The 27,671-nt window shown below is 44.6% G+C and overlaps 1 protein-coding gene and 1 pseudogene across 1 annotated transcript; both read right to left on the reverse strand.

Annotated features, from left to right (window-relative positions):
* Positions 1-14,812: 14,812 nt before the first annotated feature.
* On the reverse strand, positions 14,813-15,703 carry LOC147438964 (uncharacterized). The gene has a single exon (XM_086484917.1). It carries the CDS (start codon positions 15,694-15,696, stop codon positions 15,337-15,339), a length of 360 nt encoding a protein of 119 aa, XP_086341043.1. The 5' UTR covers positions 15,697-15,703; the 3' UTR covers positions 14,813-15,336.
* Positions 15,704-15,831: 128 nt separating this feature from the next.
* LOC147438965 (uncharacterized) lies at positions 15,832-16,556 on the reverse strand (annotated as a pseudogene).
* Between the last annotated feature and the right edge of the window lie 11,115 nt (positions 16,557-27,671).

Here is a 27,671-nt window from a genome sequence, read left to right on the forward strand (position 1 = left end):
GAAGGTATGTCTACAAAAGATTTGCTTGCTTTGTGCATACGCCAACTTGAAAGGCGTCAGGAAGATATTGAGTAGGCTAAAGTGAAGCTTAAGGAAGCAAGGTTGAAGAATAAAGCAACATTTGATGGTAGCCACAGACTATGACCTCATGCTATTAAAGATGGGGATGGGTCCTTCTATATGAGAGTAGCCTGGAGAATGAGTACACTGCTTTGTGGAAGATGGTTAAACGATGGTTTGGACCATATGTAGTACTTCATGTTTATGATAATGCGACCTATAAGTGATGTGAGCTTGATGGCACTGAGCTCAAGGTGCCTATTGCAGGAAAAAGAGTTAAGTTATTTAAGCAAGGGGAAGGTGAGATTAATATTGAAGATCTCAACACAGATCAATCTCTTGAAGATAATGCTATGTATGCATCATACGATGAGTCTGATGATGCTTCTTAAGTGTAGTTGGCACAGACCGAAGGTTGTGCACGTTGAGAGGGGGTGGATGTCGTGCAGCTCTGCTCCCATGCTAAAAAAGATACCAAAAAAATGCACCTCAAGCTTATTTGAAGCTTACTTGATTAATGATCAATGTTCAGGGCTTGGTAACAAGCTATTTTTACGGTTAATGTATGTCATATGCGGCTTTAAAGGGCCAAAAGATGCCTCAATGATGGTAAAAAGGAGTATGCTTGAAGTGAGCACAAATGGGAGATTATGATCTAGAACTATAGTGCTTGAAGTGCTCTACCAGCTTATCTTTACGGCTTGTCGATTGGAGCTACGGTGAAAAAGTTAGGGCAGTTTGAAGTTTAAGTCGATTGCAGATCCGTACTGGATTGGGCAACTGCAATTGAGGGGACAGAGATGAAGTGAATGAATGGGCATGAAGCGGTCACTTTGTGGAGCGTGCTGGTCTTTTCAGATTAGTGATCAGAGTTACGGTTACCAAGATATCACCAGAATAAATTTCACAGGAGGCCGGTTCCGTACCAGTGTAGTCCGCTCGGTTAGTATGCCATCTCTTGCAGTACATTGATGGTGGGAAAGGAAATAACAAGAAAGTTACGGATGGCTTGGCACCAACCAGATCTGAGCCAAATGTGGTGCTTGGATGATGATTTGGCCAATAAGTATGCTTAATACAATGCTTTAGTAGTGCTTTGGTTGAGATGTATGCCGAATGTGATGCACTTCAGAGAGCACAATAAGTGCTTGAGTGGAATTTTTTAAAAGTCGTCTCTTGATACAGGCAACAGAACTCATGATGAGATTGCTGGACAGGGGTTGTTAGAGAAAGATGTTGTGCTTAGCAATGCCTTGCCCAATATGTATACCAATTGTGGTGCCCTTACGAAAGAATAAAGTGTATGCCTAATGTGGTGCCCGTACGGAAGCACATTGAATTCGTGTTGAGTTTGTGGGTTGATTGTGCTGCCAGGGAATGCTTTGGTTGATATTTGTGTCAAAATGTGGAGCACCTAAGGTTCAATGGTCACCCGGTGGTCGCCCAAATTAAAGGCAAGGCTGCCCATAAGCCAAAAAGGCTTGCCACTGAAGCTTAATGGTGAAAAAGAGAGAAAAATAGAAGGAGGAGTGTCGGCGGCAGTAGCAAGCAGCGCATCAGGAAGGAGAAGCACTCGTAGTGGGCGTTGAGGGCCTCTGGCAGGTTCATCTCTGAAGCAAAAATTGCAGAGAAGACCATGGAAACCTCATTTGACACCACTCCCACTAATTGTCATGCTGCCCACAATCCGACCTTCCACATCATCAAACCCTCTTTCCCATGCCACGTCAGTCACGGTGCCGTGACTGCGTGGTGGGGCAAAAATGTGGGGATTTTAACATGGTGGGGGATAATTTTGGGGGAGCATCAAAAAAGGGAGAGCAAGGGAACAAGGTTTAGAAGCAGGAGAACGTCTCTCTCTCTCTCTCTCTCTCTCTCTCTCTCTCTCTCTCTCTCTCTCTCTCTCGTGTTGGAGAAGCAAGGCAAGGAGGTTTATGAGCAAAGGGAAGACAACTCTCACTTGTCCTCGGCTAGCAAAGGAAGCTCTCTCTCTCTCGAGCTCAGTAAAAGAAATCAGTGCAAATATACAAAGTTCAACAACATTCAAAGTAGGGAAATCCGACATGGAGGAAATTTTGATCATCGACGCCAATTTTAGGTTTAATTAATCTGTTTTGATGAATGACGAAGCCGTTAACAGCCTGAAGGAAACTATAAGGGGAGTTTAAACGCCTAGAATATCAAATGAATTGTGTAGCAGGTGTCGTTAATGACACCGCCTCAATAATATTGCATCTCTTTTGACAGTATTATCAATTTTCAAGCGATTTTTGTGAATCGTTAGCATTATTTGGCTCTGAATTTTCCCACAGCCAGCAGCCTCGTGCTGACCTGGCTCACATTTCAAACCCATATCCCCCGACATTGGGAGTCGCAGTAGTGCTGCCCTCAAATGGCAAAAGAAGATTCACCACGTTCCCTAGCTACTGCATCATTCACTCCTCATCCTTCTCTGTGATGAGCCCAATCTTCTTCCAACAAGAGAAAGCGAATTGTCCCTTCTCGTTCAAGCTGATCAAGGATCTCATATTGAGGTTTGTGAAGCAATGATAGAGGCGGTACACATTGATTGTTGCCTTTAGAGCCTCCTTAAACCATTCGGCTCCATACAATGCCTCTCCATTGGGAATGGCTTCCATGGCATCCCACATAGACTTGATTCTATTCTCAAGATCGTCAATCATCGTGAAAATAAAGAGAAGTGAGCTACGGTAGCTAGTGAACGGTTTCACAAAAATAATACAAGCAATATCAATTTATAGCAATTGTGGGAATATTAGATTATTTCTTTATTCACGATGTGATACATAAACAACCACCTTCCAAATTTGAAAATTGGAAGAAAAAAACTGCAAAACAATGCACCAAAAGGTGGCCATCACAAGATAAATTAGAACCTGATAGTATTGTCCATTTTGTGAACTGACATACAAAAAATTGAAAATGGAAAAATCTATGAATCCATGCGTGGATAGGTCTTGCCTCAGCTCAGTACCCTGAATATATCAGCATCTACCAAAATCAGTTGATGGATAGACATGTTCTCATTTTGGCTTTACCCCAGCACACACAGATAAATGAAATACAAATGTTTACATGCAAGATATGGTTTTTGCTTTGTCACCCGTTCCATGAAGTGTGGACATGTGCACAATGGTTGGTTGCAAATACAAACATTGTACAACCCTACATGACCATCTTCACCTTTGGTCTCTACTTTGGAGACCTCATCAACACCATCTGCCCCAGATATCTCTTCTACGATCTTAGCTCTCAACGCTAGCGCTAGACTGATCTTGCAAAAAGCATCCATGGAAAGGAAAGTCTGGCACCGTACACGCACACCATCTCGCACTGTGGCTCATGCATTGCCTTGAGGAGTGGATGTATCTTTTGACTTGAAAGGAGAATTGGTTGTATTTTGTGCAGGAACAACTGGCATTACAATAGAGATTCCTTCTTTCCTAAACTCCACTTGATACCCCCCTTCATGCAATATTTGCACCTCATCCTCAGATAGGTTGGTGCCCATATGCACGGGCCAAATGTGTGGTGGATGTTGAGGCTCTGGCTCAATGTTCTAGTCTACTATGTGGCAATGCAAGACATGATCCAGACAAAACCAAAACCACTGGCACACCACACCATTCGAATGGTTTTGATATCCTTCAAAAGATGGGGCCGGTATATCAAGGCTTGAACCTGCAATACTACTTCCATACCTTCGTCCTCCTCTTGGAGTGCCGCCACATGTGACTCTACTACCTTGTGGAGTTTTTCGTATGGCCCACATTGCCTCATTGACCTTGCGTTCCACTAGATACTGCCCACCCGAACCTATACTTTGTTTTGGGGGTTGTGACATCCGTTCTTGTGCAAAGTTGATCTTACGGGGTCTTCCACACTTCTTGCGATATTTGGTGACCGAGTTGTACTCAGGCCTATGGGATGCATCATCTTCCACATTGATAACCTCATTTGGCTTGCGTTCTTGCCTTAATGTCTCCTTATCTCTTGTCAATGGAGTTGGTTGTTTATACATTGGAGTGCCTTCAATAGCCTCGTTTACTGCTCTTATTACTTGACTGGGACGTTTTTCATGGTGCTCCGCAAGCTTCTATATCGATGGACCCTTCCCAATGTGTTTTCCTTGCCTATATGAAATGGCCTTTGTGCTCTATAAGATGGAATTTGCTAGGTCAGTTGTACATGCCTCATATAAAGAAATGCGTTTACGAAAACCCTCCCCTGCTAGCCAGTTGCCATGCTTGTTATTGATGAGGTTTGTGCATGGAGCGTTTGGTCAATCAGAACTTCTTTCTACGCATGTCATAATGCCACCCCAATGTGCAATACAAATTTCCCACGAACTAAGCCATGAATACATATATGGAATATTACGGTCTATGCAATGACTGTTATGCCATCATTGGCGTATCAGACGAGTCTCTGTTGTTGCAGACTCTTTTGTTGGTGCTTGCCTCCACTTCTCACACATTCCTTTGTGTATGTGTTGAGAAGCTTGCGCCACATACTTCGTTGTGTGTTGATTCAAGCTTTGCTTCCAATGGAAAAGATAAGAACGATCTCGATCACTCATTGTATTAATCTTGTCGTCACCATTGAAAACAATTCAAATTGCATTCCAATTTGCTTGAGCTTTGTCCACCATGAAGCCAAAGAAACTAGCTCTTTCACACCACATGATAGCATTACATCATTGAGGCACTCCCAAAACAGACATTACGTTTCCATGTCTTCCTTTTTCATTTCACAAGTTGCAATAGTCAGAAGGTCTTGCATGTTGCAAACAAATTGTTAGAGAGGGAGTCAAAGAAAACCCACACTGCTGTCAAGGTGCGCCATGTAACTTGGATCATAGACATGACATGCCATAGTCACCCAATCATTCACGTGTCTAGTGTAATCAAACTGGATCCACACACATCAAAGATTGCCATCCATGTCTTGTCTCATTCGGTTCACTAGGTCCACACCCGATCCTAGACTAATTATTGTGGACATTTTGAAGACATAACATTTCTCTCCCTCCGCACCTTGACCAAGAAACTATGCATTGCATAAACTATGCACATGTGTGTAGATTATTCTTGTTTGAACACAATTACTATTAAGAATAAGTATTCATTGCCATGGGTGGATGACTTGTATGATAAACTCACCCATTTTATGACAATAGATATATTATCGGGGTATCATCAAAAGCGAGAATTAGAGTTATTGATATACCTAAATGTTCTTTTCAAACAAGGTTTGGACATTATGAATCTTGGTTATGTCTTTTGGTCTAACAAATGCGCTAGCTACTTTCATGATGCTCATGGATAGTGCCTTGAAACCATATATGAGCAAGTTTGTCATTGTTTTTCTTCATGACATCCTAATGTATAATGCAACTAAAGAAGAGCACTTACAACACCTGAAGCAAGTAGGCCCTGCCAATTTTTGAAATGGACCTATTTAGATAGAATCAACGAAGATTCTCTCATAGGTTTGAGGATGTAAAAAAGGGAGTGATTGCAGGTGGGTGACTGCAGGTGGAGCTGAGGAGAGACACAGTGAGATGCCATGCGTCGATGAGCGTAGAGAGAGAGAGAGAGAGAGAGAGAGAGAGAGAGAGAGAGAGAGAGAGAGAGAGAGAGAGAGAGAGAGAGAGACCATTTGCCTCTTGGTCTTACGTGCTTCTACACCTGGGAGCTCTGTCCTCATGCTGGAGCTGCCACAGAGGAAGGATGCAAAGTACTGGACGTGATGGCCATAAGGAGAGGGCATGTGTGCAATGTCCCTTGGTTGTAGCTATTGTGAGTGCAATTAAAGGTAGTGTTGTGGTGCACCTGATCGTCACGAGGCAGTATGATTGGTTGAAGGTTTGAGTAATGTGAGAGAAATCAAAATGCAGGCGGACAAGGAGATGCCCAGGTAGAGAGAGGGAAAGAAACGGGGGACCATTTTTCTCTTACTGCTCAATGAAAGGCAACATTTTAGAGCAAAGCAGTGGCTTGACCTCTCCTCGGTATGGTCGTAGAGGAGAGCGGCAAGGTTGGATCGAAATGGGGTGTAGTTGGTGACTTTGACCGCGTCCTCTTTCTCTGTGTGTGTGTGTGTGTGTGTGTGTGTGTAGGTCCATAGGGGCATGATTGGTAGACCTGCATCTTTGTCTTGCTGCTTCAACTTTGGACTTGTAGATGGTTAGTTGGTGGGCTATCTTACATGTTTCTTAGAAGGAAAGGACCATGCAAACGAGGCCATCGCGGAGGGCAAGAGTAGTATAGATGACAGCGATGGACAGATGGTGAGGAATGAGGCCAGTAGTGTTGGAGGAAGACATGGAGGAGAGAGAGGTGGAGAAGTGCACATGTAGAGAGAAAGAGGGTTGTCGTCTGTAGTAAGGCTGGTTGCTCTTGCTCCTTCTTTCACTTGCACCGAGTGGCCCCAAACGTCCAGGTTTTTCTAGATGTTGACGAGCAACCAACAGATGTGAAGAAAGAACAGTGAGGTGAGCATCAAGGGGAATTTGTTAGGCTCACTACCTTTTCATGGTCGTAGGCATCGCTGAGTGTATATGTGAAATGGCACTGAGAGAGAGTGATGATAGAAGCAGGGAGATGCCTGTGTGAGGGCAATGGCGCAGAGAGAGAGAGAGAGAGAGAGAGAGAGAGAGAGAGAGAGAGAGAGAGAGAGAGAGAGAGAGAGAGAGAGAGAGAGAGAGAGAGAGAGAGAGAGAGAGAGAGAGAGATCACAGTGCGCATAGAGGCAGAGACCGGCTTGGGGGGTTGTTGTTGTTCTTTTCATTTTGTATTGAAAGATTTGATGGGAATCTTGGAGAAAATTTAATCGAGTTGGGGAATGTAGACCCAGTAGAAGCGAGTAAGAGCCGAGTCGCACCATGGCTAATAGGGGTAAGTGGGGAGAAAGAAGAACGTGGTTGCACTCTACAAAGAGTAGGAAGAGCCGAGAGAAATGAGGAAAAAAGGTGAATGTTGATTGTTGGTGAATCAGTTCAGATATTCACGCTGCATCAATCGCTTGCTGAAATATAGCCTAATACCTTCCAAATTTAAGGGGATAGTAGGGCACTTGCGGGTCTACGAGAAGTGAGGAAGCTTTTTATTAATGGAGGATTTGATCGCTGCTTATCCCTGCTAGCGCTGAGTGTGACCCGACCCTAAGAGGGTGCACTTGGAGATGCCGAGGCGGCTGCCAAGATAGACCCTCGAGAATGTGGAGATCGTGGGATTTGTCAAAAGAGCTCGGGCTGTGGTCAAAACCAAGACGTCAGGAAATGAGCTTTTTAAAGCGGGGAGATTCTTTGAGGCTTGTGCTATTTATGGTGAGGGCCTTGAGGGTGATCCCATGAATGCCATCTTGTTGTGCAATAGGGCAGCTTGCAGGTCAAAACTTGGTCAGAGGGAGAAAGCCATAGAAGACTGTGATGCAACTTTGCAAGCTCAACCCAATTATATCAAGGCTTTCATGAGGAGAGCACATTGCAGGTCAAAGGTGAACTTGCGACAAAAGCTTTGCACTCACTTGATCAGACTCTTGGATATGTACATGTGTAGCATTCATGAAATCTAATTTGTATGTATGTACGTACATATGTGTCTACTTGTATGATTATGCAAAGTAGGTGAATATCTAGCACATGTTATCTTGTTCTGAGGTTATGATGTCCGTTCCACATCTATGGCTTCACAAAGCTACCCAAAAATTTCTTCATTAAACTAATTTTTTGATTGAAATGCTGGAAGTGTAGCTTGAGTGCTGGGAGGATGCTCTCCAAGACTATGAGGTTTTGAGAGCGAAAATTCCAAGTGATGTGGAAGTTGCACGAGAGTACTTTGATGTGCAAGTTTTGATAAAGAAGTCGAGAGGAGAGGAGATTCACAAGATGAAGTTTGGAGGGGAGGTAGAGGAGGTTTTCAATAAAGGGCAGCTTAGAGAGGTGGTGACATTTGCAGGTACAGTTCACTCTAAAACTGTCTCTTAATGACTTCTGTGTGCTCCTTCAACCGAGGTTACTCTATGTCAAATGAATTGGTGTGTGCCGATTGCGTCTGCATGAGCAAGTTAAGTCCTTTGTAATGTTGGGGTTGTTGTGGGTTTCGGGGATATCTGTGGTGCAATTTATTACAAGATGGAACGATCGATGTGGCCAGATCTCTCCTTTTATTGATCAACTTCTCAAGCGGTTTCCTTGTGTCCATTTTGTGAAGGTAGTCTACGTCTACGACTAGCATGGGATAATGTGACCGGGATGCCATTGATGTGTTATCCTTGACAGCTTAACAATTGCACAAATTTTCAAATCTAGCAATGTTGCTGTGTTAATCAGTGATGACTTTGATCCAAGCTACAAGTGACTGGTCTTTTTTCTCCCTCTTTTGCAGGTAGATGTGGAGGATAATCCTTACCTAGCACTACAACACGGCGCGCAAAAATCGATGCAAATATTGACGAACTAAAAAGCTCTGAAATAGGCCTCGGAAGAGATGCCGGTATCGTAACGTTGGTATAAGTATCGGTATTATAAGCGTCGGAATAAACCATGAAATGAGCGTCGAAATACGCAATGAAATAACCGTCGGTAATACTATTGCATGTTTTGACGTTGCTACCGAGGTCTATACCGACGCCTGTATTGTACTCTGTACCGACAACCAAACCTGTAAATTTTTTTTGGGTAGAGAGGACTAGGAACTAATGGTGTATGTACTGTAGCAAAAGAAAACAACCCTCTCTGTCCAAAGGAAGAGTGCACAAGCAATCGCACTCCACCTACAAGCTGACGCTAAAGAGTGAGTGTATGGCAATTAGCAAAATTGTAAGAAAAACATAACCACAAAATGAAAAGCTTGTTCATGACATAACGGCATAAAGATTTTATAACCATAATTAAAACATGAGTCAAAAACTGCAAAACCATAAACATAACCTGTTTTTATACCATAACCATTACCATAACTTGCTTATCATACCATAACCATAACAACCACACCATCATTGCACAATCATAACCATAACCATAACCATAACCATAACCATCACATGATTGCCATACCATCATAGCAAAATCATAACCTTAACTTGACTGTCAAATCTTAACCATAACATCTATGCCACACCATAAACATAACCATAAATCGTAAACATAAGCACTATAAAACTTATACATATGCAAACAATCACTAAGTCAAAAGACCCTCATGGTAATGCCTCCCAAACGACGTCCTCTCCCTCCTCCTGCAGCTGGGTCAAAAGGGCTACAAGTCCATGCTTGTACCCATACTTCTCTTCTCGGTGTGTCGAAAGACGCTTCACGGCAACTTTCTGCAAAATAATGGTTTAATCATCAGATAAATCTTCAAATAACATATATATTTTTCATAATTTAAAGCATGCATATAATACTTACAAACACTCACATTTGTCCTATTTGAGCAATAAAAGAAGTTGTAAATGTCCTGGAACCTGTAAAAACGCACACACAAACACAAAGCTAAACCCTTAACCCTAAATCTACAAGTAAACATGAAAACAATGTCACCTTAGTGTTATGGGCTAACCCACAAGCAAGATTAGCACTTCCGACAGCTTGTTTCGCACCAAATCTGTTAGAGGTGAGGAAGGAGAGAGCCTGAGAAAAGACACAAGAAGAAGAGAAATGCGTAGAGAAAGTCCGTGGTTTCGTTTTTTGCAAGTACCATCGGTACAAAAATCGATATAGGCGTCGGAAAGTGCGCTGGAGCGAGCGTCAGAAAGTGCATGCGCACTGACGTCGGAATAGGCACCGGAACATGCGTCGAAAATTTGAAAATCAAATTTAAAAAAAAGCTTTAGCTCCCTCCATACATACCTACACATATACCGACGTCCGCCAGTAACGTCGGTAATGTGGCGCCGAAATTTAAGTGACCTCTTGTAGTGTAGCCAAATTTGAGTGTGTGACATTTGTTCCTATATTCAAGATTTATAGGAGTGGACAAAGAGTGAAGGATTTGCAAGGCCCGAGCAAGCAAGCTCTCGAGAATGCCATAAAGCATTGTAGTCTGTAGATCATATACTAATCAGGGGGTGGGTGGAGGTGCAGAGAGAGAGAGAGAGAGAGAGAGAGAGAGAGAGAGAGAGCCTTGTTTGTGCAAGGTTGCTTAGAGGCCCCCATGGATTATTAACTTATCTATAACAAAACATGTGATGTGAAATAAGGGAAGAAGAGATGCATGTAAGTAAAAGCGAAGGATTTTTTTTTTGGCTTGGAAGATTACACAACAGGAATATACTTGTAATTAGCGCTGCCAATCTAATCAACTTGGGTTATTTGCATCCACTCCTCTTTGCTCTCTCCCTCTCTCTCACACGCACGTGCACACACACACACACGCACCCACGCTCTCACAAAGGCGTGGCAGTGACTATGAACAACATTAGGGACTCTTAAGCGAAGTATAGCTTGTGCCATTATCACTTTGCAACAAATGGTTCTATTTATTCTTAACATTCAATTTATCAGGGTAGAGGAAAGCATGTCAACGGTGATGCTCAAATGTACTTTTACTAAGAGTAGCTCAAAGCATCAAGCTCCTGATGGTGTGCATCACATGCCAAAGCTTTGTAGTATATAGTTTAATTGAAGTCACACTCAGGAAGTAATCATCATCAAATATGCTCGAATGGAAGGGCATTATTGTACTTGTACTTTGTGTCGAAAGTAGATCCCAAAATGTGGTTATCAGTTGTCCAACCCTTGCAAGAATGAAAGGTTAGAAGTCAGAGGATGTCGATAGCAATTAATTGTATTTTGGTTTAGCATATTATGATCAATGCATTGCGTGCTCACAAGCCATATCCACGAACAAAGAAAAAACCATACGTTCATGGGGAGAAGGGCTACCAAACTCACACTCCAACACCCACACTTGTTACAACCTTGAGCACTTTTTTGCAAAATCACAATTTGTGAGTGGATTGTATTAAGCACAACATAGAAGACAACAACCTTGAGCACTTCTCGCGGTCACCTGGTAAACACAACAAAGATACAAATTTGCCTTATTGACCCCTAGAAACAAGCGAGCTCACCCCAGTAAGCTCCACAAGCTTCAGCTTGATCATGTATGTCGAGCAAGGCCACACTAGATTGCATGCACACAATCTCGATGAGACTTGCTCCATTCCGTCGCAACTGCATGATAGACATGGTGCTCCAATCATCAAAACGTAGCCCCTCGCAACCCTTCTCTCTGTTGTCCTTTCCAATTGGCAAAACGTTGCCATCTTCCCTCTTCTCGAGCCTTGGCAAAATTGGCCTCTTTTCTCCAACGGCAGCCATTGTTGTCTCCCCTTGGAGCTCTCATCTTTGGCCTTTAAACATCAGGTACCCAATCATATTAAATGTAAAAACAATGCGAATTTGAGTTGATCCTTCTGGCAATGATGCCAGCGAGGTGTTAGCGAGGGTCGAGGCAGCAGACAGGAGGGGTCGCGGGCAGGGGAGCTGAGGACACTCATGCAAGACGGAAGTGTCGTGAGCAGGTGGCAAGAGTTGGCAGCAGGCGAAGGGGAGCCTGGAGGGGTCGTTGGAATGCTTCGTTCCTTTTGTTATAATTAGAGAGAATCCATTAGCATCGCTCAATTGGGAGCGCTGCAGTGGTGTACGACAACTGCATATTGGTCAGAACTCTGTAATGTAATTAGGTTCGACTCTTTCTCAAATGATTTTTAGAAGCCCTAAGCCTTCAACTAATTGGGTGAGAATTCTGGAAACCACCTCGCTATCGAATGAATAAAATTGGAATGAGCCAATTATTATATGTCCGAATGTAGACCCGAAGCAAGAATCTGATCTTCTATGACAACACAAATTATATACTAAGAAATCCAAGTGTGACCTTTTGAAAGCACAAAGTCACTAGGATTGATGAACCTTTTTCATTTAGGGGTTTTCCACTTGCGTCTTGAGCTTTCATCTCTTAGCCTAGTTAGTGGTGTGGTCTTCTGCAAACCCTTAACGTTAGAGGCATGGCACCTTCCCTTTTTGCTTCACATATACTACATGGTAAGCCACCTCATGTATGTTACATTTTTTCCAAAGTCACGCAGCATTAATTTTGCATAACTTGTCTTATTTGTAGTACTTTGAAGTTTTGATTGAATAGGGTTGTTTTGTAGACTAAAAAAGGCCGTATTGTCGAGCTGAACCCTAGCTCGCTCTGTTCTCTGTCAGCTCTGGCGCTCGTTGCATGAGCTTGAGGGGGCTCTGGGCAGGTCGTCCAGGGGATGGGGAATCAGTGGCGAGTCCGGCGGTGTCGGGCGTGGCGGATCGATGCCTGCGGGGTCGGGATCTGGGGAGTAGATGAGTCGGAGGCTGCCCCGGGTGGGGGTTCTTGCTGACTCTTTCCTGTCCTTGCAAGGTAGAGGCTCCCTTAACCTACTTTTTGCTGCGGGGTTGGGCGGCGACCCCCCTCTTCAGTTCGAAGAGAAAAACGCTCGCCTGGTTTAATGGTTCGGTTGGTGCTGTGTTTCGGCCCTCTCTTGGATGATGTGGGCACCTGCCTCGGGTGATTGCAAGAGCAGTTGGTGGCTTCTCTTTTTCCGCCGATGGTCTGACTGTTTGTGAGTCTCTCGGTAAGGGCGTGGCCCCCTTCAACGGCTTGTGGTTTTGATGGTGGATGATAGCTGTGGTTCAACTGGGTTCGGTTGCTTGTTCGGGATCTCTTCGAAGCATGCGGGTGGCAGTGACAAGGCCATCTCCATGGTGGCACTTCGGATCGAGCCCCTGGTGATGGGGACTATGGGCCCCGCCCGATCGGCAATTATGGTATGTAGTGAGGGGTTGCTTGTATTTGGATTCCTTTTCTGCAGGGTGGCTCCCTTAGTAGCCGATGTTACTTTGTGGGTTATAGCTGTTTGCTAGTCTGTTGATGCCCTGGCTCGAGGGTGAGCAGGGTTTGTAATGTTTTTTTTTCGGGATTATTATCAATATATCACTCACTATTGTGAGTTTTGCCAAAAAAAAAAAGACTGTTTTGGAGACTATTCTAAATACGTTGACGTCTTGTTTGCACTATTTTATCCCATGCAACAAAACCTCATTTATGCACATTTGGTTAGATTTTGTCTTAAAGTCTTTTTGTGTGTTTGTGGTTGTTCTCAAGAAGATTTGGGCTTGATTTTTTTGTCAAAATATGGATCTTATTTCAACATTGTCGTTGTGAACTACTATTTGGATAACCTGACTTCTTACCATGAAAGGTGTAATACTTATCTAAACATTGAATTTGATAAGTCATATTGCTAGTATGTCCGCACGATTAAAAAAAAATCGATAAAACTTAAGCATCTTAGGAAATGCCTTCGGAGACGAGCTCGCGACCTACAACAGGGGGGGCAGCATGGTCTGCACCAAGCAGGAAAATTGCAGCGTGGCCTGCAGCGTTGGATAGCAACGTGGCCTGCAGTGTTGGCTTGAGAGAAGGGGGCAGCGTGGTCTGCAGCGTTGAACAGTAACGGCTGTTGGCAAGGGACACAGGGCAAGGGCAAGGGCAAGGGCAAGGGCAAGGGCAGGGCCAGGGATTAACTCTCTCTATAGCAAAGGGGCGTGCGAGTCTGCAAGGTAGCAGTGAGAGCATGGTGGTTTAGCGCAACGACTTCTTGCCACACAGGTTTTGCACCCGGTTCGATTCCTCCAAGGCGAGTCTATTTTGGCCTCTGACAGCGCAACATACAACAACACACAAATGTTGGGATTGGATCTGCTGAGATTCCCTCCAAATATAATACAGAACCCACCAGTATGTGCCACCAGCTAGTTAGGGGTACCCAGCTGGGGATAATAAAAAAAAACTAGAATCTGACGTGATACCAGTAGAAGAAAATTCAAAAAAGCGTCTATAGGTGGAAGGGTGTAAAAGTGGTTTGCATGGAAGTTGCATGGCAACGCTACTTAATGAGGCAGCGTCTTCACAAAAGCAGCAAGGCAAGAGTTGTGAGCACAACAGCAGCGTGCGTGGTTTAGCGCAGGGCAAGGAACGGCAGATTGCTTTGTGAAACAATAAGGCGTTGCCTGCAGGATAGTTGTGTGTAGCATAAGAGGGAGAGAGCACTTCCTGGCTTAGAACCATGAGTGGTAGGGGAAGCGTCAAAGGTGCTTGCAAGGTGAAGACGAAGGTGTAGGCTGCCAGGGAAGAGTCGCAAGGAAGCGTCAAGTTCTATAGGGAAGGCGACGCAAAGAGAGGGGCAGCAAAAGGGAGGGGGGGGAGGCGGGTGGAGAGTATCTTTAGACAAACAATTGATTTTATTTTAGGATCTCCCAGTAGGTCCCAGTAGGACCGAAACAATGATAAAAGAGAAACCATGACAAAAATCAACTACCTTTTTTGGGAAAGGTCATAAAATTTTGAATTTACTAAATGCTTTGGTGAAGACTCACTGAACAGCTTGTAGGGAACAATGCAGAGGTGCACTTTTAGGTTGAGGGAGCACGTGGGTGCACTTATGAACTAGGGCCATCTTGTTCTCAAATGCACTATATGAGGCAATATTGGTCAGCTCTTGGGTTGGACAAAGAAAATCTAGATCACAAGTTTGCAATGTATGAGTTGTGAGGGCTGATTGCACTAGGGTTTTTAATTGGCCAATCGTATGGTGCTACCTACGTGCAATTACTGTTTTTATGATGTGGGATAAATTTTTAATTGGCCAATCTTATGGTGCTACCTATGTGCAATTACAGTACCTGCTAACCGGTACTATTGGGTCAAGGCGCGCATTAAGCAGAATCAAGCGAGATGCTGCTGACCTGGACACGTCGCTTTTTGCGCACACAACCAAAAAAAAAAAATTCTTCACGCACGTCTGTGCGTCGTGCCTGGTGCCCAGAACCGCAGTCTTTCAGATTGAGTGCGTCGCAAAGAGAGTGCTGACACTGTTGAAAGCACGGAAGAGACATTGATGACAGTCTGCAAAGCACTCACAGACACACCAATGATTTAAGTGTTGATCCATACACCAAGGAGCCATTAGAAGTGTAGCATAGTGCAGTTCTGGCATGAGCAGCACACATAGACTGTTGGGACTCTTCACAGAGATGACAGAGAGAGCAGTGTCTTAAACACTTTGTATATTGTATAAACGAACCAGCATCATGTCAGTTTTTCTTTGAGATTTTCTACAGACAAAAAGCCGAAAACATGCTCTATTTACATTATTACAAAGTGGCAGGAGTTCGAATTGCATGTCCAGAATTTATCACACATTCTAGCTACGATTCAGCATATTTGAAAACCTACATAGTATTGCATTAAGACGGTTGACTTGCGCTTTCAGAGCCATTAGTTCTTTTCCCAATGAGAAAATATGCTCTTCCAACTTTGTTACTTGTATGTCTGCAACGTTGATTGCATAGTCCTCGATGGTATCCCTCGAATTAGGTATCGCTTCAATATGCTCTGACCGGAGTGCACGGGTGTTTGTGGTTTGATCTCCAACTAATTCTTTCAAAATTGCAGCAAGAGCATCCTCTATCCTATCAATACGTGCATCTTCTACCATAGCAAAAGAGTCATCAGGTTGTGTCTCACTCAACCGAACCATCCGGTTTTCGTCTTCTTCATCCATCTGAACACTGCAACAAAATAAATTGTCATCAGTTTATATTTTTTGGTTAGAGTAAAAACTAACAATGTTATTGCTAGCAAACAACCAGACTATGCAATTGTCGTTACATCGACACGGTGTACAAGTGGAATGACATCATCTCCTATTTCCGGATCTCTTATAGCAGGTTCAACATCAAAATCATTGACAACAGTTCTCGGTGGACTACAAAAGATGCAGGCCATGGTCAAAAACTCGACCACAAATACAGTCCTACTTAAACTATCATAAGCATACCTTTGTGTCTCTTGCCACTCTGCACGAGATTGTGTGTTCGCATATACATCATCATTAACAAAAATATTCAAAATGTCTTCATACGGTGCTGTGGATGGGTATATCATACACCTCCACAATGCTTTGATTTTCGGAAGATGCATTCCACGGCCCTGATAAGGAGTTATCCAGCATGATGATGGGTAGTAGTTCCCACTCTTCACCATTATATGTAGTGTAGACAGAAAGTCGTTCCCTGCTGGATGTCGAAGCTTAAATTTCCAATACATTAGGGCTCTATCAAAGATGTTTGTCGGTGTTAGGCAAACCCTATTCTTCAATTTATTGGCACCATATAAGCTATACAGTTCTACACCGGCATTCACATCATTAGTAGTTATATTTTGGACAACCTTTTGAAAGTGTGGTTCATCCTAGTCTTTTAAACAATACCCTACCATGCCCTCAAACGTATGCATCTTGTGCTGCTTTAGGCCACGACACAAAACCATTGCGCCTGCAGGTGCCGACTTAGCCCAACCTAAGTACGCTTTTATCTTCCTATTCACTGCAATCAACGAGGTTGCCCAAATACGGATAACCATCTGTAGATGAAGGTGCAATAGCGCTCCTCCTCTCTCCAATGTACATAGTCCCGCTAATGTTTCTCTTTCAAGAAACAAGCGCATGCACCCCAACAGCCCTACGTTTACATCACCACCACCAACAGATATGGTGACACTCACTTCCATTACTCTCGCCTCCGGTTTCTTCAGTTTCGAGGAGCTAACATTACAGCCTTCAGTGTTTGTCACGGGTTGCTTTCCTTTCTCCCGTGCCTCGAACTTTAGCTTGGCCATTCTCAAGCCATGTACTGTGAGGGAACCAACAAATACAAAAGAACCTGGCTGTCAGACATGCAGTCACTTCACCACCTGCCCCATCAAATGCAGAAGCTAAACAAATACTGCACGCTGCATGCAGTACCTTAACACACAGCCCAATAGCTTCACAGCTTCCTTCATGACGTGCAACAGCCAAAAGACACAGGCTAAGAACCGAGTTGTCCCATCAAATGCAGCAGCTAAAGAAACAATGCATGGCGTATGCAGTAGCTAAACACACAGCCCAATAGTTTCACAACTTGGTTGATGATGCGCAGCAGCTAAAGACACAGGCAAACAACCGATAGCTGTTGTCGAGACCAGCACAACAAGAGAAGAGAACTCACGACAGTACTTGTATGTCTCACGAACAGTCGGAGAGAAGTGCAGCGAGCAACAGGTGTGACGGACAATCCTAGTAGGCGTTGAAACAGGCTCCGAAAAAATACACGCTACCTTGTTGAAGCCTAGCTACAACGCGTCTGGCACGACAAAAGCCTGTATGACACGTAGCCCTACATTCTCGATTAATCCAGATAGGATCTCGATAGATTCCATCTATTAGAGCTGCTTTTCAAAATTGGGAGCGCCTATTGGAGAAACCACATTCTTATATTTTAGGTTGTAAGGCCATCATTTTTAGATGCATCCATGTAAAATAAGGTTTGTAGAGACCTCATAATACATACCGTAAGCTCATTAACAAAAATCAATCCATGGGCTTGAGTTTATTTAAATCTAATTTTCTTAGGCTTAAGAGCAACACGACACAAGGGAGACTATGGTCACTTTTGGGGTCATGAATATTTTCATACACATCCGTTAGGCTTAGGATGTTCTTATTCCATATGATTATTATGAGAAACTAGTAAAACGGCGCTGCCTTCGGTGGCGGCATGGCTGACCGCCTTCGGCGGCCTCTCTCTCTCTCTCTCTCTCTCTCTCTCTCTCTCTACGTGCTATCCGCTTGTGTCACCGGCTTGCAAGGAACATGATTGGATCAAGCTGCTTGTGACACCCCTTGTCCATGCCATTTGCTTGCTTTCAAGATGCAAGCGAATGTGATTGCATCCGGAATCCCTCCCCCTTGCTCCACCTATGTCGAAAATAGCACAAAGCTTCTTGGGCTTGCCCAGTTGGACATATCCCGCAATTAGTGCATTCCAAGAGACGACATCTCCGTTAGAAGGCTCCTCGTGCACTTTTTGTGCTTTAGGTGGTGGACCACACTTATTAATACATGTGGACCAAGACAGTGCTCAACACGACTTTTTCTTTGAACAACCCAAGTCTAACAATATCGTCGTGAATTCATGTGTAACGCCACATGCCTCCAAGGTGCAAGTGTTACGTGTTTGCGCCCTCTCTCTACATCTGCTCGAAAATAGCCCGGAGCTTTGACCCTAACCCTTGCCTTTCCTTCCCCCATTGTAGAGCCCGAACTTCAGACGTCTCGTCGTAGACCGATCCTCTCCCTCCCTCCCTCTTCTTCCCCCCCCCCCCCCCCCCCCCCCCCCCCCCTCTTCGCCCTTCACCTTGTCATGTTTTCCTTTAAGATTCAAGCGAATGTGATTGCATTTGGAGAGACACCCTCGCTTGGCATCTACCAAAAATAGCATAAAGATTAGGACATATCCTGTAGTTTGTGCTCTATGAAGTACACTACATTTGGGATACATGTCAACCAAGGCAGTGCTAAGCACGACATCTTGTTTCAACAACCTCAATCTAACAATACCATCATGAATTATTTTACCCATATTAGCATCTTGTGTAATGCCACATGCCTTCATGGTGCAAGTGTCTATGATTGCGTTTAGAGAGATGCGCTCTCTCTGCATCTGTTGAAAATAGCTAAGAGCTTCGCGACCTTGATGCTTGCCTTTCCTTCCTCCATTATAGAGCCCAAGCTAAAGACGTCTCTTCGTAGATCTCCTCCTTCTCCATGCCATGTTTGCCTTCACGAATGTGATTGCATCTAGGGAGACACCCTCGCTTCACATCGGTGTCAAAAATAGCACAGAACTTCTTGGCCCTGCCCCAGTTGGACATATCCCGCAATTAATGCATTCCAAGAGACGACATCCGGTCAGGAGGCTCCTTAGCACTTTTTGTGCTTTATGAAGTGCACCACATTTATTGATACATGTCGACCAAGTCACTGCTAAACATGAATTTTCTCTCAAAACAACCTCGTTCTAAGAGCCCCGTCCCACCACATGGTTACGGGAGTTCAATGTCCTCCTTGCACTGAAGGAGCTTCTTGGCTGGACATATCGCGCAATTGGTGCATTCCAAGAGAGGACATCCCGATCAAGAGGCTCCTCACGCACTTTTTGTGTTTTATAAAGTGCACCACATTTATTGATACATGTTGACCAAGGCAGTGCTAAGCAGGACGTTTTCTCTCAACAACCTTGGTCTAAGAGCCCCGTCCCACCACGTGGTTACGGGGGTTCAATGTCCTCCTTGTAGTGAACAGTCAACGTCCCACAGAGTGACTGCAGCGCTTAGTGAGCTTTGTACGACACTTACAGTAGTGCATTCCTTGACAATGCCCTACAACCCCTCTAACAGTCGTGCGGGATGCAGCTCTAACAATATCATGGTGAATTTTGTTGCCCATATGAGCATCTTGTGGATTCCTAAGAAGAGGCACCTCTCTCTCTCTCTCTCTCTCTCTCTCTCTCTCTCTCTCTCTCTCTCTCTCTCTCTCTCTCTCTCTCTCTCTCTCTCTCTCATCGGCGGCTCTTGCTGCTGCTCTCGGTCGACCACTGTCTCGTACGTCGGTTAGGTGGTGTGCTGATTTTACCTATTGTATGCAGCGTCACCAATAGACTCGCGCACACATTGACACAGACACAGTCTTGGTACACGTGAGCCAACGGCCCAAAACCTGTGTGTGTGTGTGTGTGTGTGTGTGTGTGTGTGTCCACTGCTCTTGCCTGACACCTGTCACCTTCCACAGTGTACTAGTCCAAAGTCTGTCGGATGAGGCTCGTGACGACACATGTCCAGGGGGAGGGGCTGGAATTGGAGCTGGATAAAGATAGTTGTTCCTTTTGCAGACGTAGTCAAGAGTTCATGCCAGAGAGAGAGAGAGAGAGAGAGAGAGAGAGAGAGAGAGAGAGAGAGAGAGAGAGAGAGAGAGAGAGAGAGAGAGCTGTTTGGCTTCTCTTTTTCGCTTCTTGCCATGTCTCTTTAATCTCTATTGCTATTTTTTGCAATAGGCTAGAGCTTCTTGTATCTATACTTCTTCGTCGTGCTGATTAATCGTTTTTGCAATAAATTCTCAAGGTAACAACAAAGAAGTTCTGTTATAGGGGGAGAGAGAGAGAGAGAGAGAGAGAGAGAGAGAGAGAGAGAGAGAGAGAGAGATGTGGTGTTGTGCGTGTTCACAATGCTTGATAAGCATGGGTGAGACTCTTATATCCTTCCATGATAAGTCGCCCATGAATAGTCCTTAGTTTGGAGTGGCGGTGGTGGCCGATTGTGCAAAAAAAAAAAAAATATATCTCTCTCTCTCTCTCTCTCTCTCTCGGTCATATGTAAGGGAGTTGCTGCCAAGACCATAATTTTGATTCTCACAAAATCTAGCTACCTCCATGCTTCTGGAGTTAACAATAAGATTGCCCACTCAACAGACAATCAACACCTAAGCAAGGACGGGCGAGTCTTGGCCAATCAATACGTAAGCAAGATCGGGAAAAATGTTTCTTCGGGGTCCAATGTCCGCAAAGCTACTGGAGGTATTCTGATGTGCTCTCAATATAGAGATGTGGGCAATGTAGGCTATCTCTTCCTCTCTCTGTACGCGAGCTGTTGGAGCTGGTATTCCTTGCTGATTAAGATGACACCCCTTTATGTGCTATAACCAAAGAGGTGTCGGTCTAGAATTGTACATGTGAGCAGGAGTAATTAGTAATGTTGTGAGAGAGAGAGAGTTACTAACGCTATGCCCAGAGAGAGAGAGAGAGAGAGAGAGAGAGAGAGAGAGAGAGAGAGAGAGAGAGAGTGCAAAACCCTAACTCTAGTTGTGGGTTGTGCTCCAGATGACATGCATCCATACCGAAGCTCGCCCGCAAGCGTGTGTGACATCGTCTGCATATCTGCAGTAGCGCCAAGGGGACCGACCCTTTCAGCATCAAGGAGGAAGGAGAGCAGGAGAAAGCGTCGTCCCAAGTCTTGTTTGTTCTTGCTAGAGGTTATACACAAACGCCCTCAGACTGTTTCGCCTTTCCAACAAAAGATGCTTTTTTCACTTCCCTGCAGAAAGACACACGCAGGCCTTGCCTTCGATAAAGTTTTGTTGTATAGCTTCCATGGAGACCTCGGCTTTGCTTTCTCTCATCAGATTCGGTGTCCATCACAAACTCATGCGCAAGCACCTGGATTTTAATTGGAAAAAGCAAAGATAAAGGAAGTTCCTACCCAGAACTCCCGCCTTTAGAGAGAGAGAGAGAGCGCACTCTCTTTTTCTCTATCATCATTTTCCCTGCTCCAACGCTACCAATGCAAAAAAAAAAAGCATCGTCTAAGTCTTTATACACAGAGTCACAGGACGCCCGCAAAATAAGAGTATTCACCCGCCTTGCAAAACAAAATATTGTCCTTTGGCGCTCCCGCAAATCAAGGCAATTTCGTGGCAACCAATTGGCCTCCTACAATGCATGTGCTGCCAGCTCTCTCTCTCTCTCTCTCTCTCTCTCTCTCTCTCTCTCTCTCTCTCTCTCTCTCTCTCTCTTCCCGCAAGATTTTCTCTCTCACAAAGCACGCTGGCTGCAGGGCACACTGGCCGGACTGATGAGGCGTCGACTGGTGTCCGGGGGAGGGAGCCGGAATCCCCTCCCCCATTATCTACCCAGAACTCCCGCCTTTAGAGAGAGAGAGAGAGCGCACTCTCTTTTGCTCTATCATCGTCTTCCCTGCGCCAACGCTACCAGTGCAAAAAAAAGCATCGTCTAAGTCTTTATACACAGAGTCACAGGACGCCTGCAAAATAAGAGTATTCACTTGCTTTGCAAAACAAAATATTGTCCTTTGGCGCTCTCGCAAATCAAGGCAATTTCGTGGCAACCAATTGGCCTCCTACAATGCGTGTGCCGACAATCGCCTAACTCTCTCTCTCTCTCTCTCTCTCTCTCTCTCTCTCTTCTCGCAAAATTTTCTCTCTCACAGAGCACGCTGGCTGCAGGACACACTGGCCGAACTGATGAGGCATCGACATGTGTCCGAGGGAGGGAGCCGGAATCCCCTCCCCCATTATCTATTAGTATAGATAAAGAAATTCAACATGCATATTATGTGCAAAAGACCATATTTAACCTAGAAGCCTAAAACAAGATTATATAATGATTCGGTCTTCATCTACGGGGGCATTAGATTGGCATCTATCATGATCAATCCCCCTCAAGACTTTGCATGGGTTGGAACAATAACTAAGATGACATTACCATGCCTAAAAAGTAATGCAGCCTCGTTTAAAAAATAAACCCATCTTTAATGCGTACGTAATGTTTTGTATTGAATCAAATTTTTTTATTATTTGAGAATTTTCTTCACAATACTATGATGTCTCTTATATTATTGGAGGAGATATGATTTTTTTTTGAACTAAAAGGCCCCAAAATGAGTTCTAAATGTTCGTCATGGATTTTACCCATTATCTTAAAAATAGTTTGAACCAATTTTCAATTTGATGGCTATCTGAATACAATATATATTAATAGATAAAGGGGGAAGGGGACCCCCCCCCCCCCCCCCCCCCCCCCCCCCTCACACACACACACACACACACACACACACGTGGCAATAGCAGCTTCATTAGAGAGTGTATCTTGCGGCTCCGGCACACAGCAAACAAAGAGCGAGAGAAAGCTGGCATTTCAATTTTTTTGAATCTGAAGTAGGGTTATGGGGCTGCGGGTAATTGACTAGGTGGACGTGTGATCGTTGCAAAAGGAGCCGGACATCATTGGGCTACGGGCAATCGTCGAGGTGGATGCCTGGCCGTTACTTTACGAGTGGCAGTATCTCTCTCTCTCTCTCTCTCTCTCTCTCTCTCTCACACACACACACACACACACACACACACACACACACACACACATGTTTTTCATGATGTGGTGCAGGCAAGTGAGCTGCTACTGCTGCTGCAGGGGAATAGCAATTGACGGACGACAGACAGGTATTGTAGGGGACGATGGCAGACAGTAGTAGCAGTTGTTTGACGGCGGATAGTAGCAGCAGTGCAGGAAATGACGACGGACAATAGCAACAGAATAACGATGCAACAAGATTAATATTGTAGCAAAATAACGATGCAACAAGATACATAACTAAGGTGACATTAGCCATGCCTAAAAAATAATGTAGTCTCATTTGAAAAATAAACCCATCTTTAATGTGTAGGTAATGTTTGGTATTGAATCAATTTTTTTATTATTTTGTAATTTTTTTCACAATACTATGATGTCCCTTATATTATTGGAGGAGATATGATTTTCTTTTGAAGTGAAAGGCCCCAAAATGAGTTCTAAATTTTCCTCATGGATTTTACCCATTATCTTGTAAAAATAGTTTGAACCAATTTTCAATGTGATGGCTATCTGAATACAATAAGAAATATTATACAAGAAGATATTTTCTAGTGACACTTTCCAACACATGTTTTGTGATTGGAAGGGGATAATTGTCTGGAATTGTGGCTGCATTCACCGTTTGGATATTCAAACATATTGTTAGCTCTCCATATACCCTGAGCACATGACGATAGGTTACAATCAATCTGTGTTTCATTAGATGTGTGAGGCCTTTGCATACATCTTATATCTATATTAAAAAGACAGAGGTCATCTCCACGTGGCTGCAAATGCTCGCAGCCACGAGATGACCATCTGCCTTTCCCTCTGCTTGGCAGTTGATCGGGTGCTTACATGCCAACACCACTACGCAACAAACATCAGCCAGCCTTGCCCAGCACAGCCTACATGGCATCGACTCGACACACCTTGAGTTGCGGGTGCACATCCTTGGAGTCTGGAGCCAACTCCCGCGGCCCAAGATGGGCAGCTGCCTGCACGATCGCAAATCATTTCCGCCTCTCTCTCTCTTGCTAGAACTCGAGCTGAGGAGGACCTCTCCAATCTCTATATAGAGATACAGTGTTGCCTTTTCTTTTCTCCATTCACGTCAGAGCCGTAGCTGCCAACATTCTCCTGCAGGTATGGACCATATATTATTGACGAGCTTTTGTCCACTCACACAAACCACCCGCATTGCCTGGCCTTGACACATTCCTGGCTGGTGCGAGACTCGAGAGGACTTGGAACCCACCAAGTTTCCTTGGCTTTATCTGCTACTCTTGAAATGGCGCTCTTGCTTGCCCCAATCATCATCCGCCATGCGTGCTTAAGCCCCATTTGGATTCTACTCATGCAGCATTAGGTTTTTTGAGGAAGTCCTTTTTTTGTTGTTTTTTGTACATGAGAGAGAGAGAGAGAGAGAGAGAGAGAGAGAGAGAGACCAAATGCATTCACCATTGTAACCTAGAGCTGGTGCTCTTCAACATCCCCTCAACTCACTCTCTCTCTCTCTCTCTCTCTCTCTCTCTCTCACACACACACACACACACACACACACACACACACACACACACACAAACATACACGTGGTTGTTGCTCGCTTGAACGAGCAAGGACGTAGTGTGTGGACGAAGCAGTACAATAGTGTGGGTGGAATTTAGCGGGCAAAGGCAAAGCTGGCAAAGGTAGCTTGCATAGGTCTCTCTCTCTCTCTCTCTCTCTCACACTCTCACACACACACACACACACACACACACACACACACACGTACGTGGCTGTTGCTCGCTTGAACGGGCGTGGACGTAGTGTGTGGGTACACTACGCAGGCAGGGCAGCATTTATATGGCAAACAGGGCAAGCTTTTCCAAGATGTGATGGAGGAGATAGAGCAGATGCTATTGTTCAAATACAAGGGAAACTCACTTGGGCAAGAAGAGAAATGTGGCCTTCCATCGGGTAGCGCAGAAGGTGGTGTCCGCGGACAAGTTTCTCCCCGATAGTATCTTCTCAAGGGCTTGGACGGACGAGCTCCTGGGCACCCTCCATCGGTTACACTTGCCAATAGGGATACTGCTTTCATGAAGCCCCGTGTGTAACTGAAGCTTCTTCCTTTCAGTAATCTTATAGGCTAGATCAAAGTAGCTGCTGGATGCGAGTGATCACTACGTAAAGTCACATTGATAATTGATGTGCGTATCCTTGGCATAGCCATAAGAAGCTGGCCTTCATGAGTCATTAGCAACCTTTCAATTTAGCAAGTATGCAAACCACTGTGAATATGGATTCTTTATTACAGTGTCCATTTTTAGTAAAGTAGGGATGATCTTGGGTGAGAAAAATGTCCCTTCTGGTGAGCCCGACGACACAAGTGTGCGCAATATAGAGAGAGAGATTGCCGGTAGAGAGAGAGAGAGAGAGAGAGAGAGAGAGGCCGCCTTTGGCGGCCGGCCGTACTAGTGGTTTTGAATATGGCATGACGGTTATGAAATCTTTGTACTCATAGAGAGTTTTCATCAATAGCTTATCTTCCTCAAGAGAAAGGCCAACAAATATGTATATTGGCTTAGAATCCTCTCCTTACTCCACCAATTCCTAGAGAAAAGCCAATAGCTACACCTGGGAGAAATAGAAGAGGAAAAGGCTAAGAGAAAGAAGAGGGCTCAGGGGGTTCCCCTTCAGAACCTACAAGAACACAAAAAACTGCTCAGAGTTGTGGCCCAAGTAGTTCGCTTGTAGAAAAATGACAAGTTCTTGGCGGAGCAAGTGTTCATGGAAGTGGTGAGGGTTTTCTCAAGGGGCCATTGTGACTGGGCAAGGATACTAGAATAGGCCATGACCACCTAGATTAAGGTAATCAAAGGGAAGGACCAAAAGCTATACACATGCACCCCAATGTGGCAGGAGTTGTACAACCAGGTGGCCCACAGCCAATTAGGCAGACATGCCAAAGCCCAGGGCCAAGATAAAGGAAAGAAGCGAGGCAAGAAAGCAAGTGGTGAGAAGGTTTTGGAACCCAAGAAAAGTAAGAATGTGCATGAACCACCTGCCCCCCAATATGGGGCACCCAATCACATAAAATCATAAATTATAAAGAATCAAACATGATACCAGAGAATTGGGCAACGCGGCCGTGAGACAGAAGGAAAAGGGGACTAGGGCACGTGGAAGCAGGACGTTTGTTTCCTTTTCATATCTCTCTCTCTCTCTCTCTCTCTCTCTCTCGAATCGTCTCCTCTGCAGCTTGCCTCTGCATGAAGAACACTCGACCTGGCTTGTCGTCCCTCTCTGTCTCTTTGCATGCCAGTTCAAAAAAATAAAAACCCAGTTCAATTATGGAAAACTCTCTCTCTCTCTCTCTCGCAATGCGTGTAGCCGAGTGGTGGATGCCTTTGTGTCCTGGCTGCACTCAGAGATTTTGGAGACCTGGTAGGATGACGACGTACAGTTTCAGGGCAAGAAGCTACTGGTCAGGGTAAGAAGCTGATGAAAGTGGAGTGGAGGGGAGGGGAAGGGAGGGGGTGGGAGGCGTGAAGAGAGATTACGCAGAGGAGGCGGTGACTTGACACAAGCAAATGCTCCCAACCCAACGTGCGAGGAGGACTTGTGCACGTGAGGTTTGCAGAGAGGAGAGCGGAGGAATGGCAACAGGTGCGTGAGCAGATGGCGGGGAGGAGATACATAGTATGTCTTGAATATGGCAAGAATATTCGAAGGGGATCTGGAAACTTATTGAATTTCCTTTTTTGAGAGCCAATAGTAGTAGTCAGGAAGGTACAAACACCTCATAAATAAGTTTGCAAAAGGCACCTTGGTCTTCTTACAAAATCTCATAAACCACGCATCCAACTAAGACCAGCAGTCAGCTCAAGATAAAATGAAGGGACTTATATGAACTTTGATTCCCAAAGCCAAGCCACCCAGCACTTTAGTTTTGCCAAACCCAGGAACCACATCGGGCAAGGGAGACACAAGGACAAGCCAGAGAGAAGGAAAGAAAAAGGTGCAAGCAGAGCCTGTCCTAATGAGGACATGGCAACTCAGCATGACAAAACGCATGACCTCGCTCGGGTCAGAAAGCTGGAGTAGCCTCAGGGGGTTTTGCCATTTAAGACAATGCCAGTAATTACCAACAGCCACAAAACCTTTCTTTCTCTCTCTCACTTTGCATAGACACACTTCGGTTCGGGGTTGCACTCAATTACACCGCAATCAACAACACAATCAAAGAGCATGAATAGAAGAAAGGAGGGGGAACGGGGAATCAACACCAGAAAAGGGGAAAAAGACAAGCTTCTTCTTGCACAAGCTTACAATATTTCCATGGCTTACACAAAGGAAAAACTCGTCTCGTTTGCTCTCCAAAAAGTTGTGTCGTCAAAATTTAAAAAGTCCTTTACACTGTTTTAAAACACCTTCTTATAGGGAGGTTACATTTAAAAAAGAAACCAAAAGAGGGGTGTTTCTCGACTCATGCAGCTCGTTCAGCTCCCTTTCACCTTTCTTTTCCCCACTTTACATCCCCTTAGCCTTTCATTTTTATCATATTTGATATCTTGGTGACAGCTTGGCAAGTGTCCTCAATTCATACACATGTGAAGCACCTCAAGAAACTCCTTTTGGTTGTCACGCAACTCATTTGGGTCCACCTTCCCTCAATTAAAATCTTTTTGCCATTATGAGCCCGCATGCACCACCTTAACCGAACAAGCCATGTCATCATCATCCTCGCACCAACAGCACCGCCTAGAGGGTA

The sequence above is a fragment of the Adiantum capillus-veneris genome, chromosome 16, assembly GCF_014529385.1.
Source record: "Adiantum capillus-veneris isolate H3 chromosome 16, ASM1452938v2, whole genome shotgun sequence".
Lineage (NCBI taxonomy): Eukaryota > Viridiplantae > Streptophyta > Polypodiopsida > Polypodiales > Pteridaceae > Adiantum > Adiantum capillus-veneris.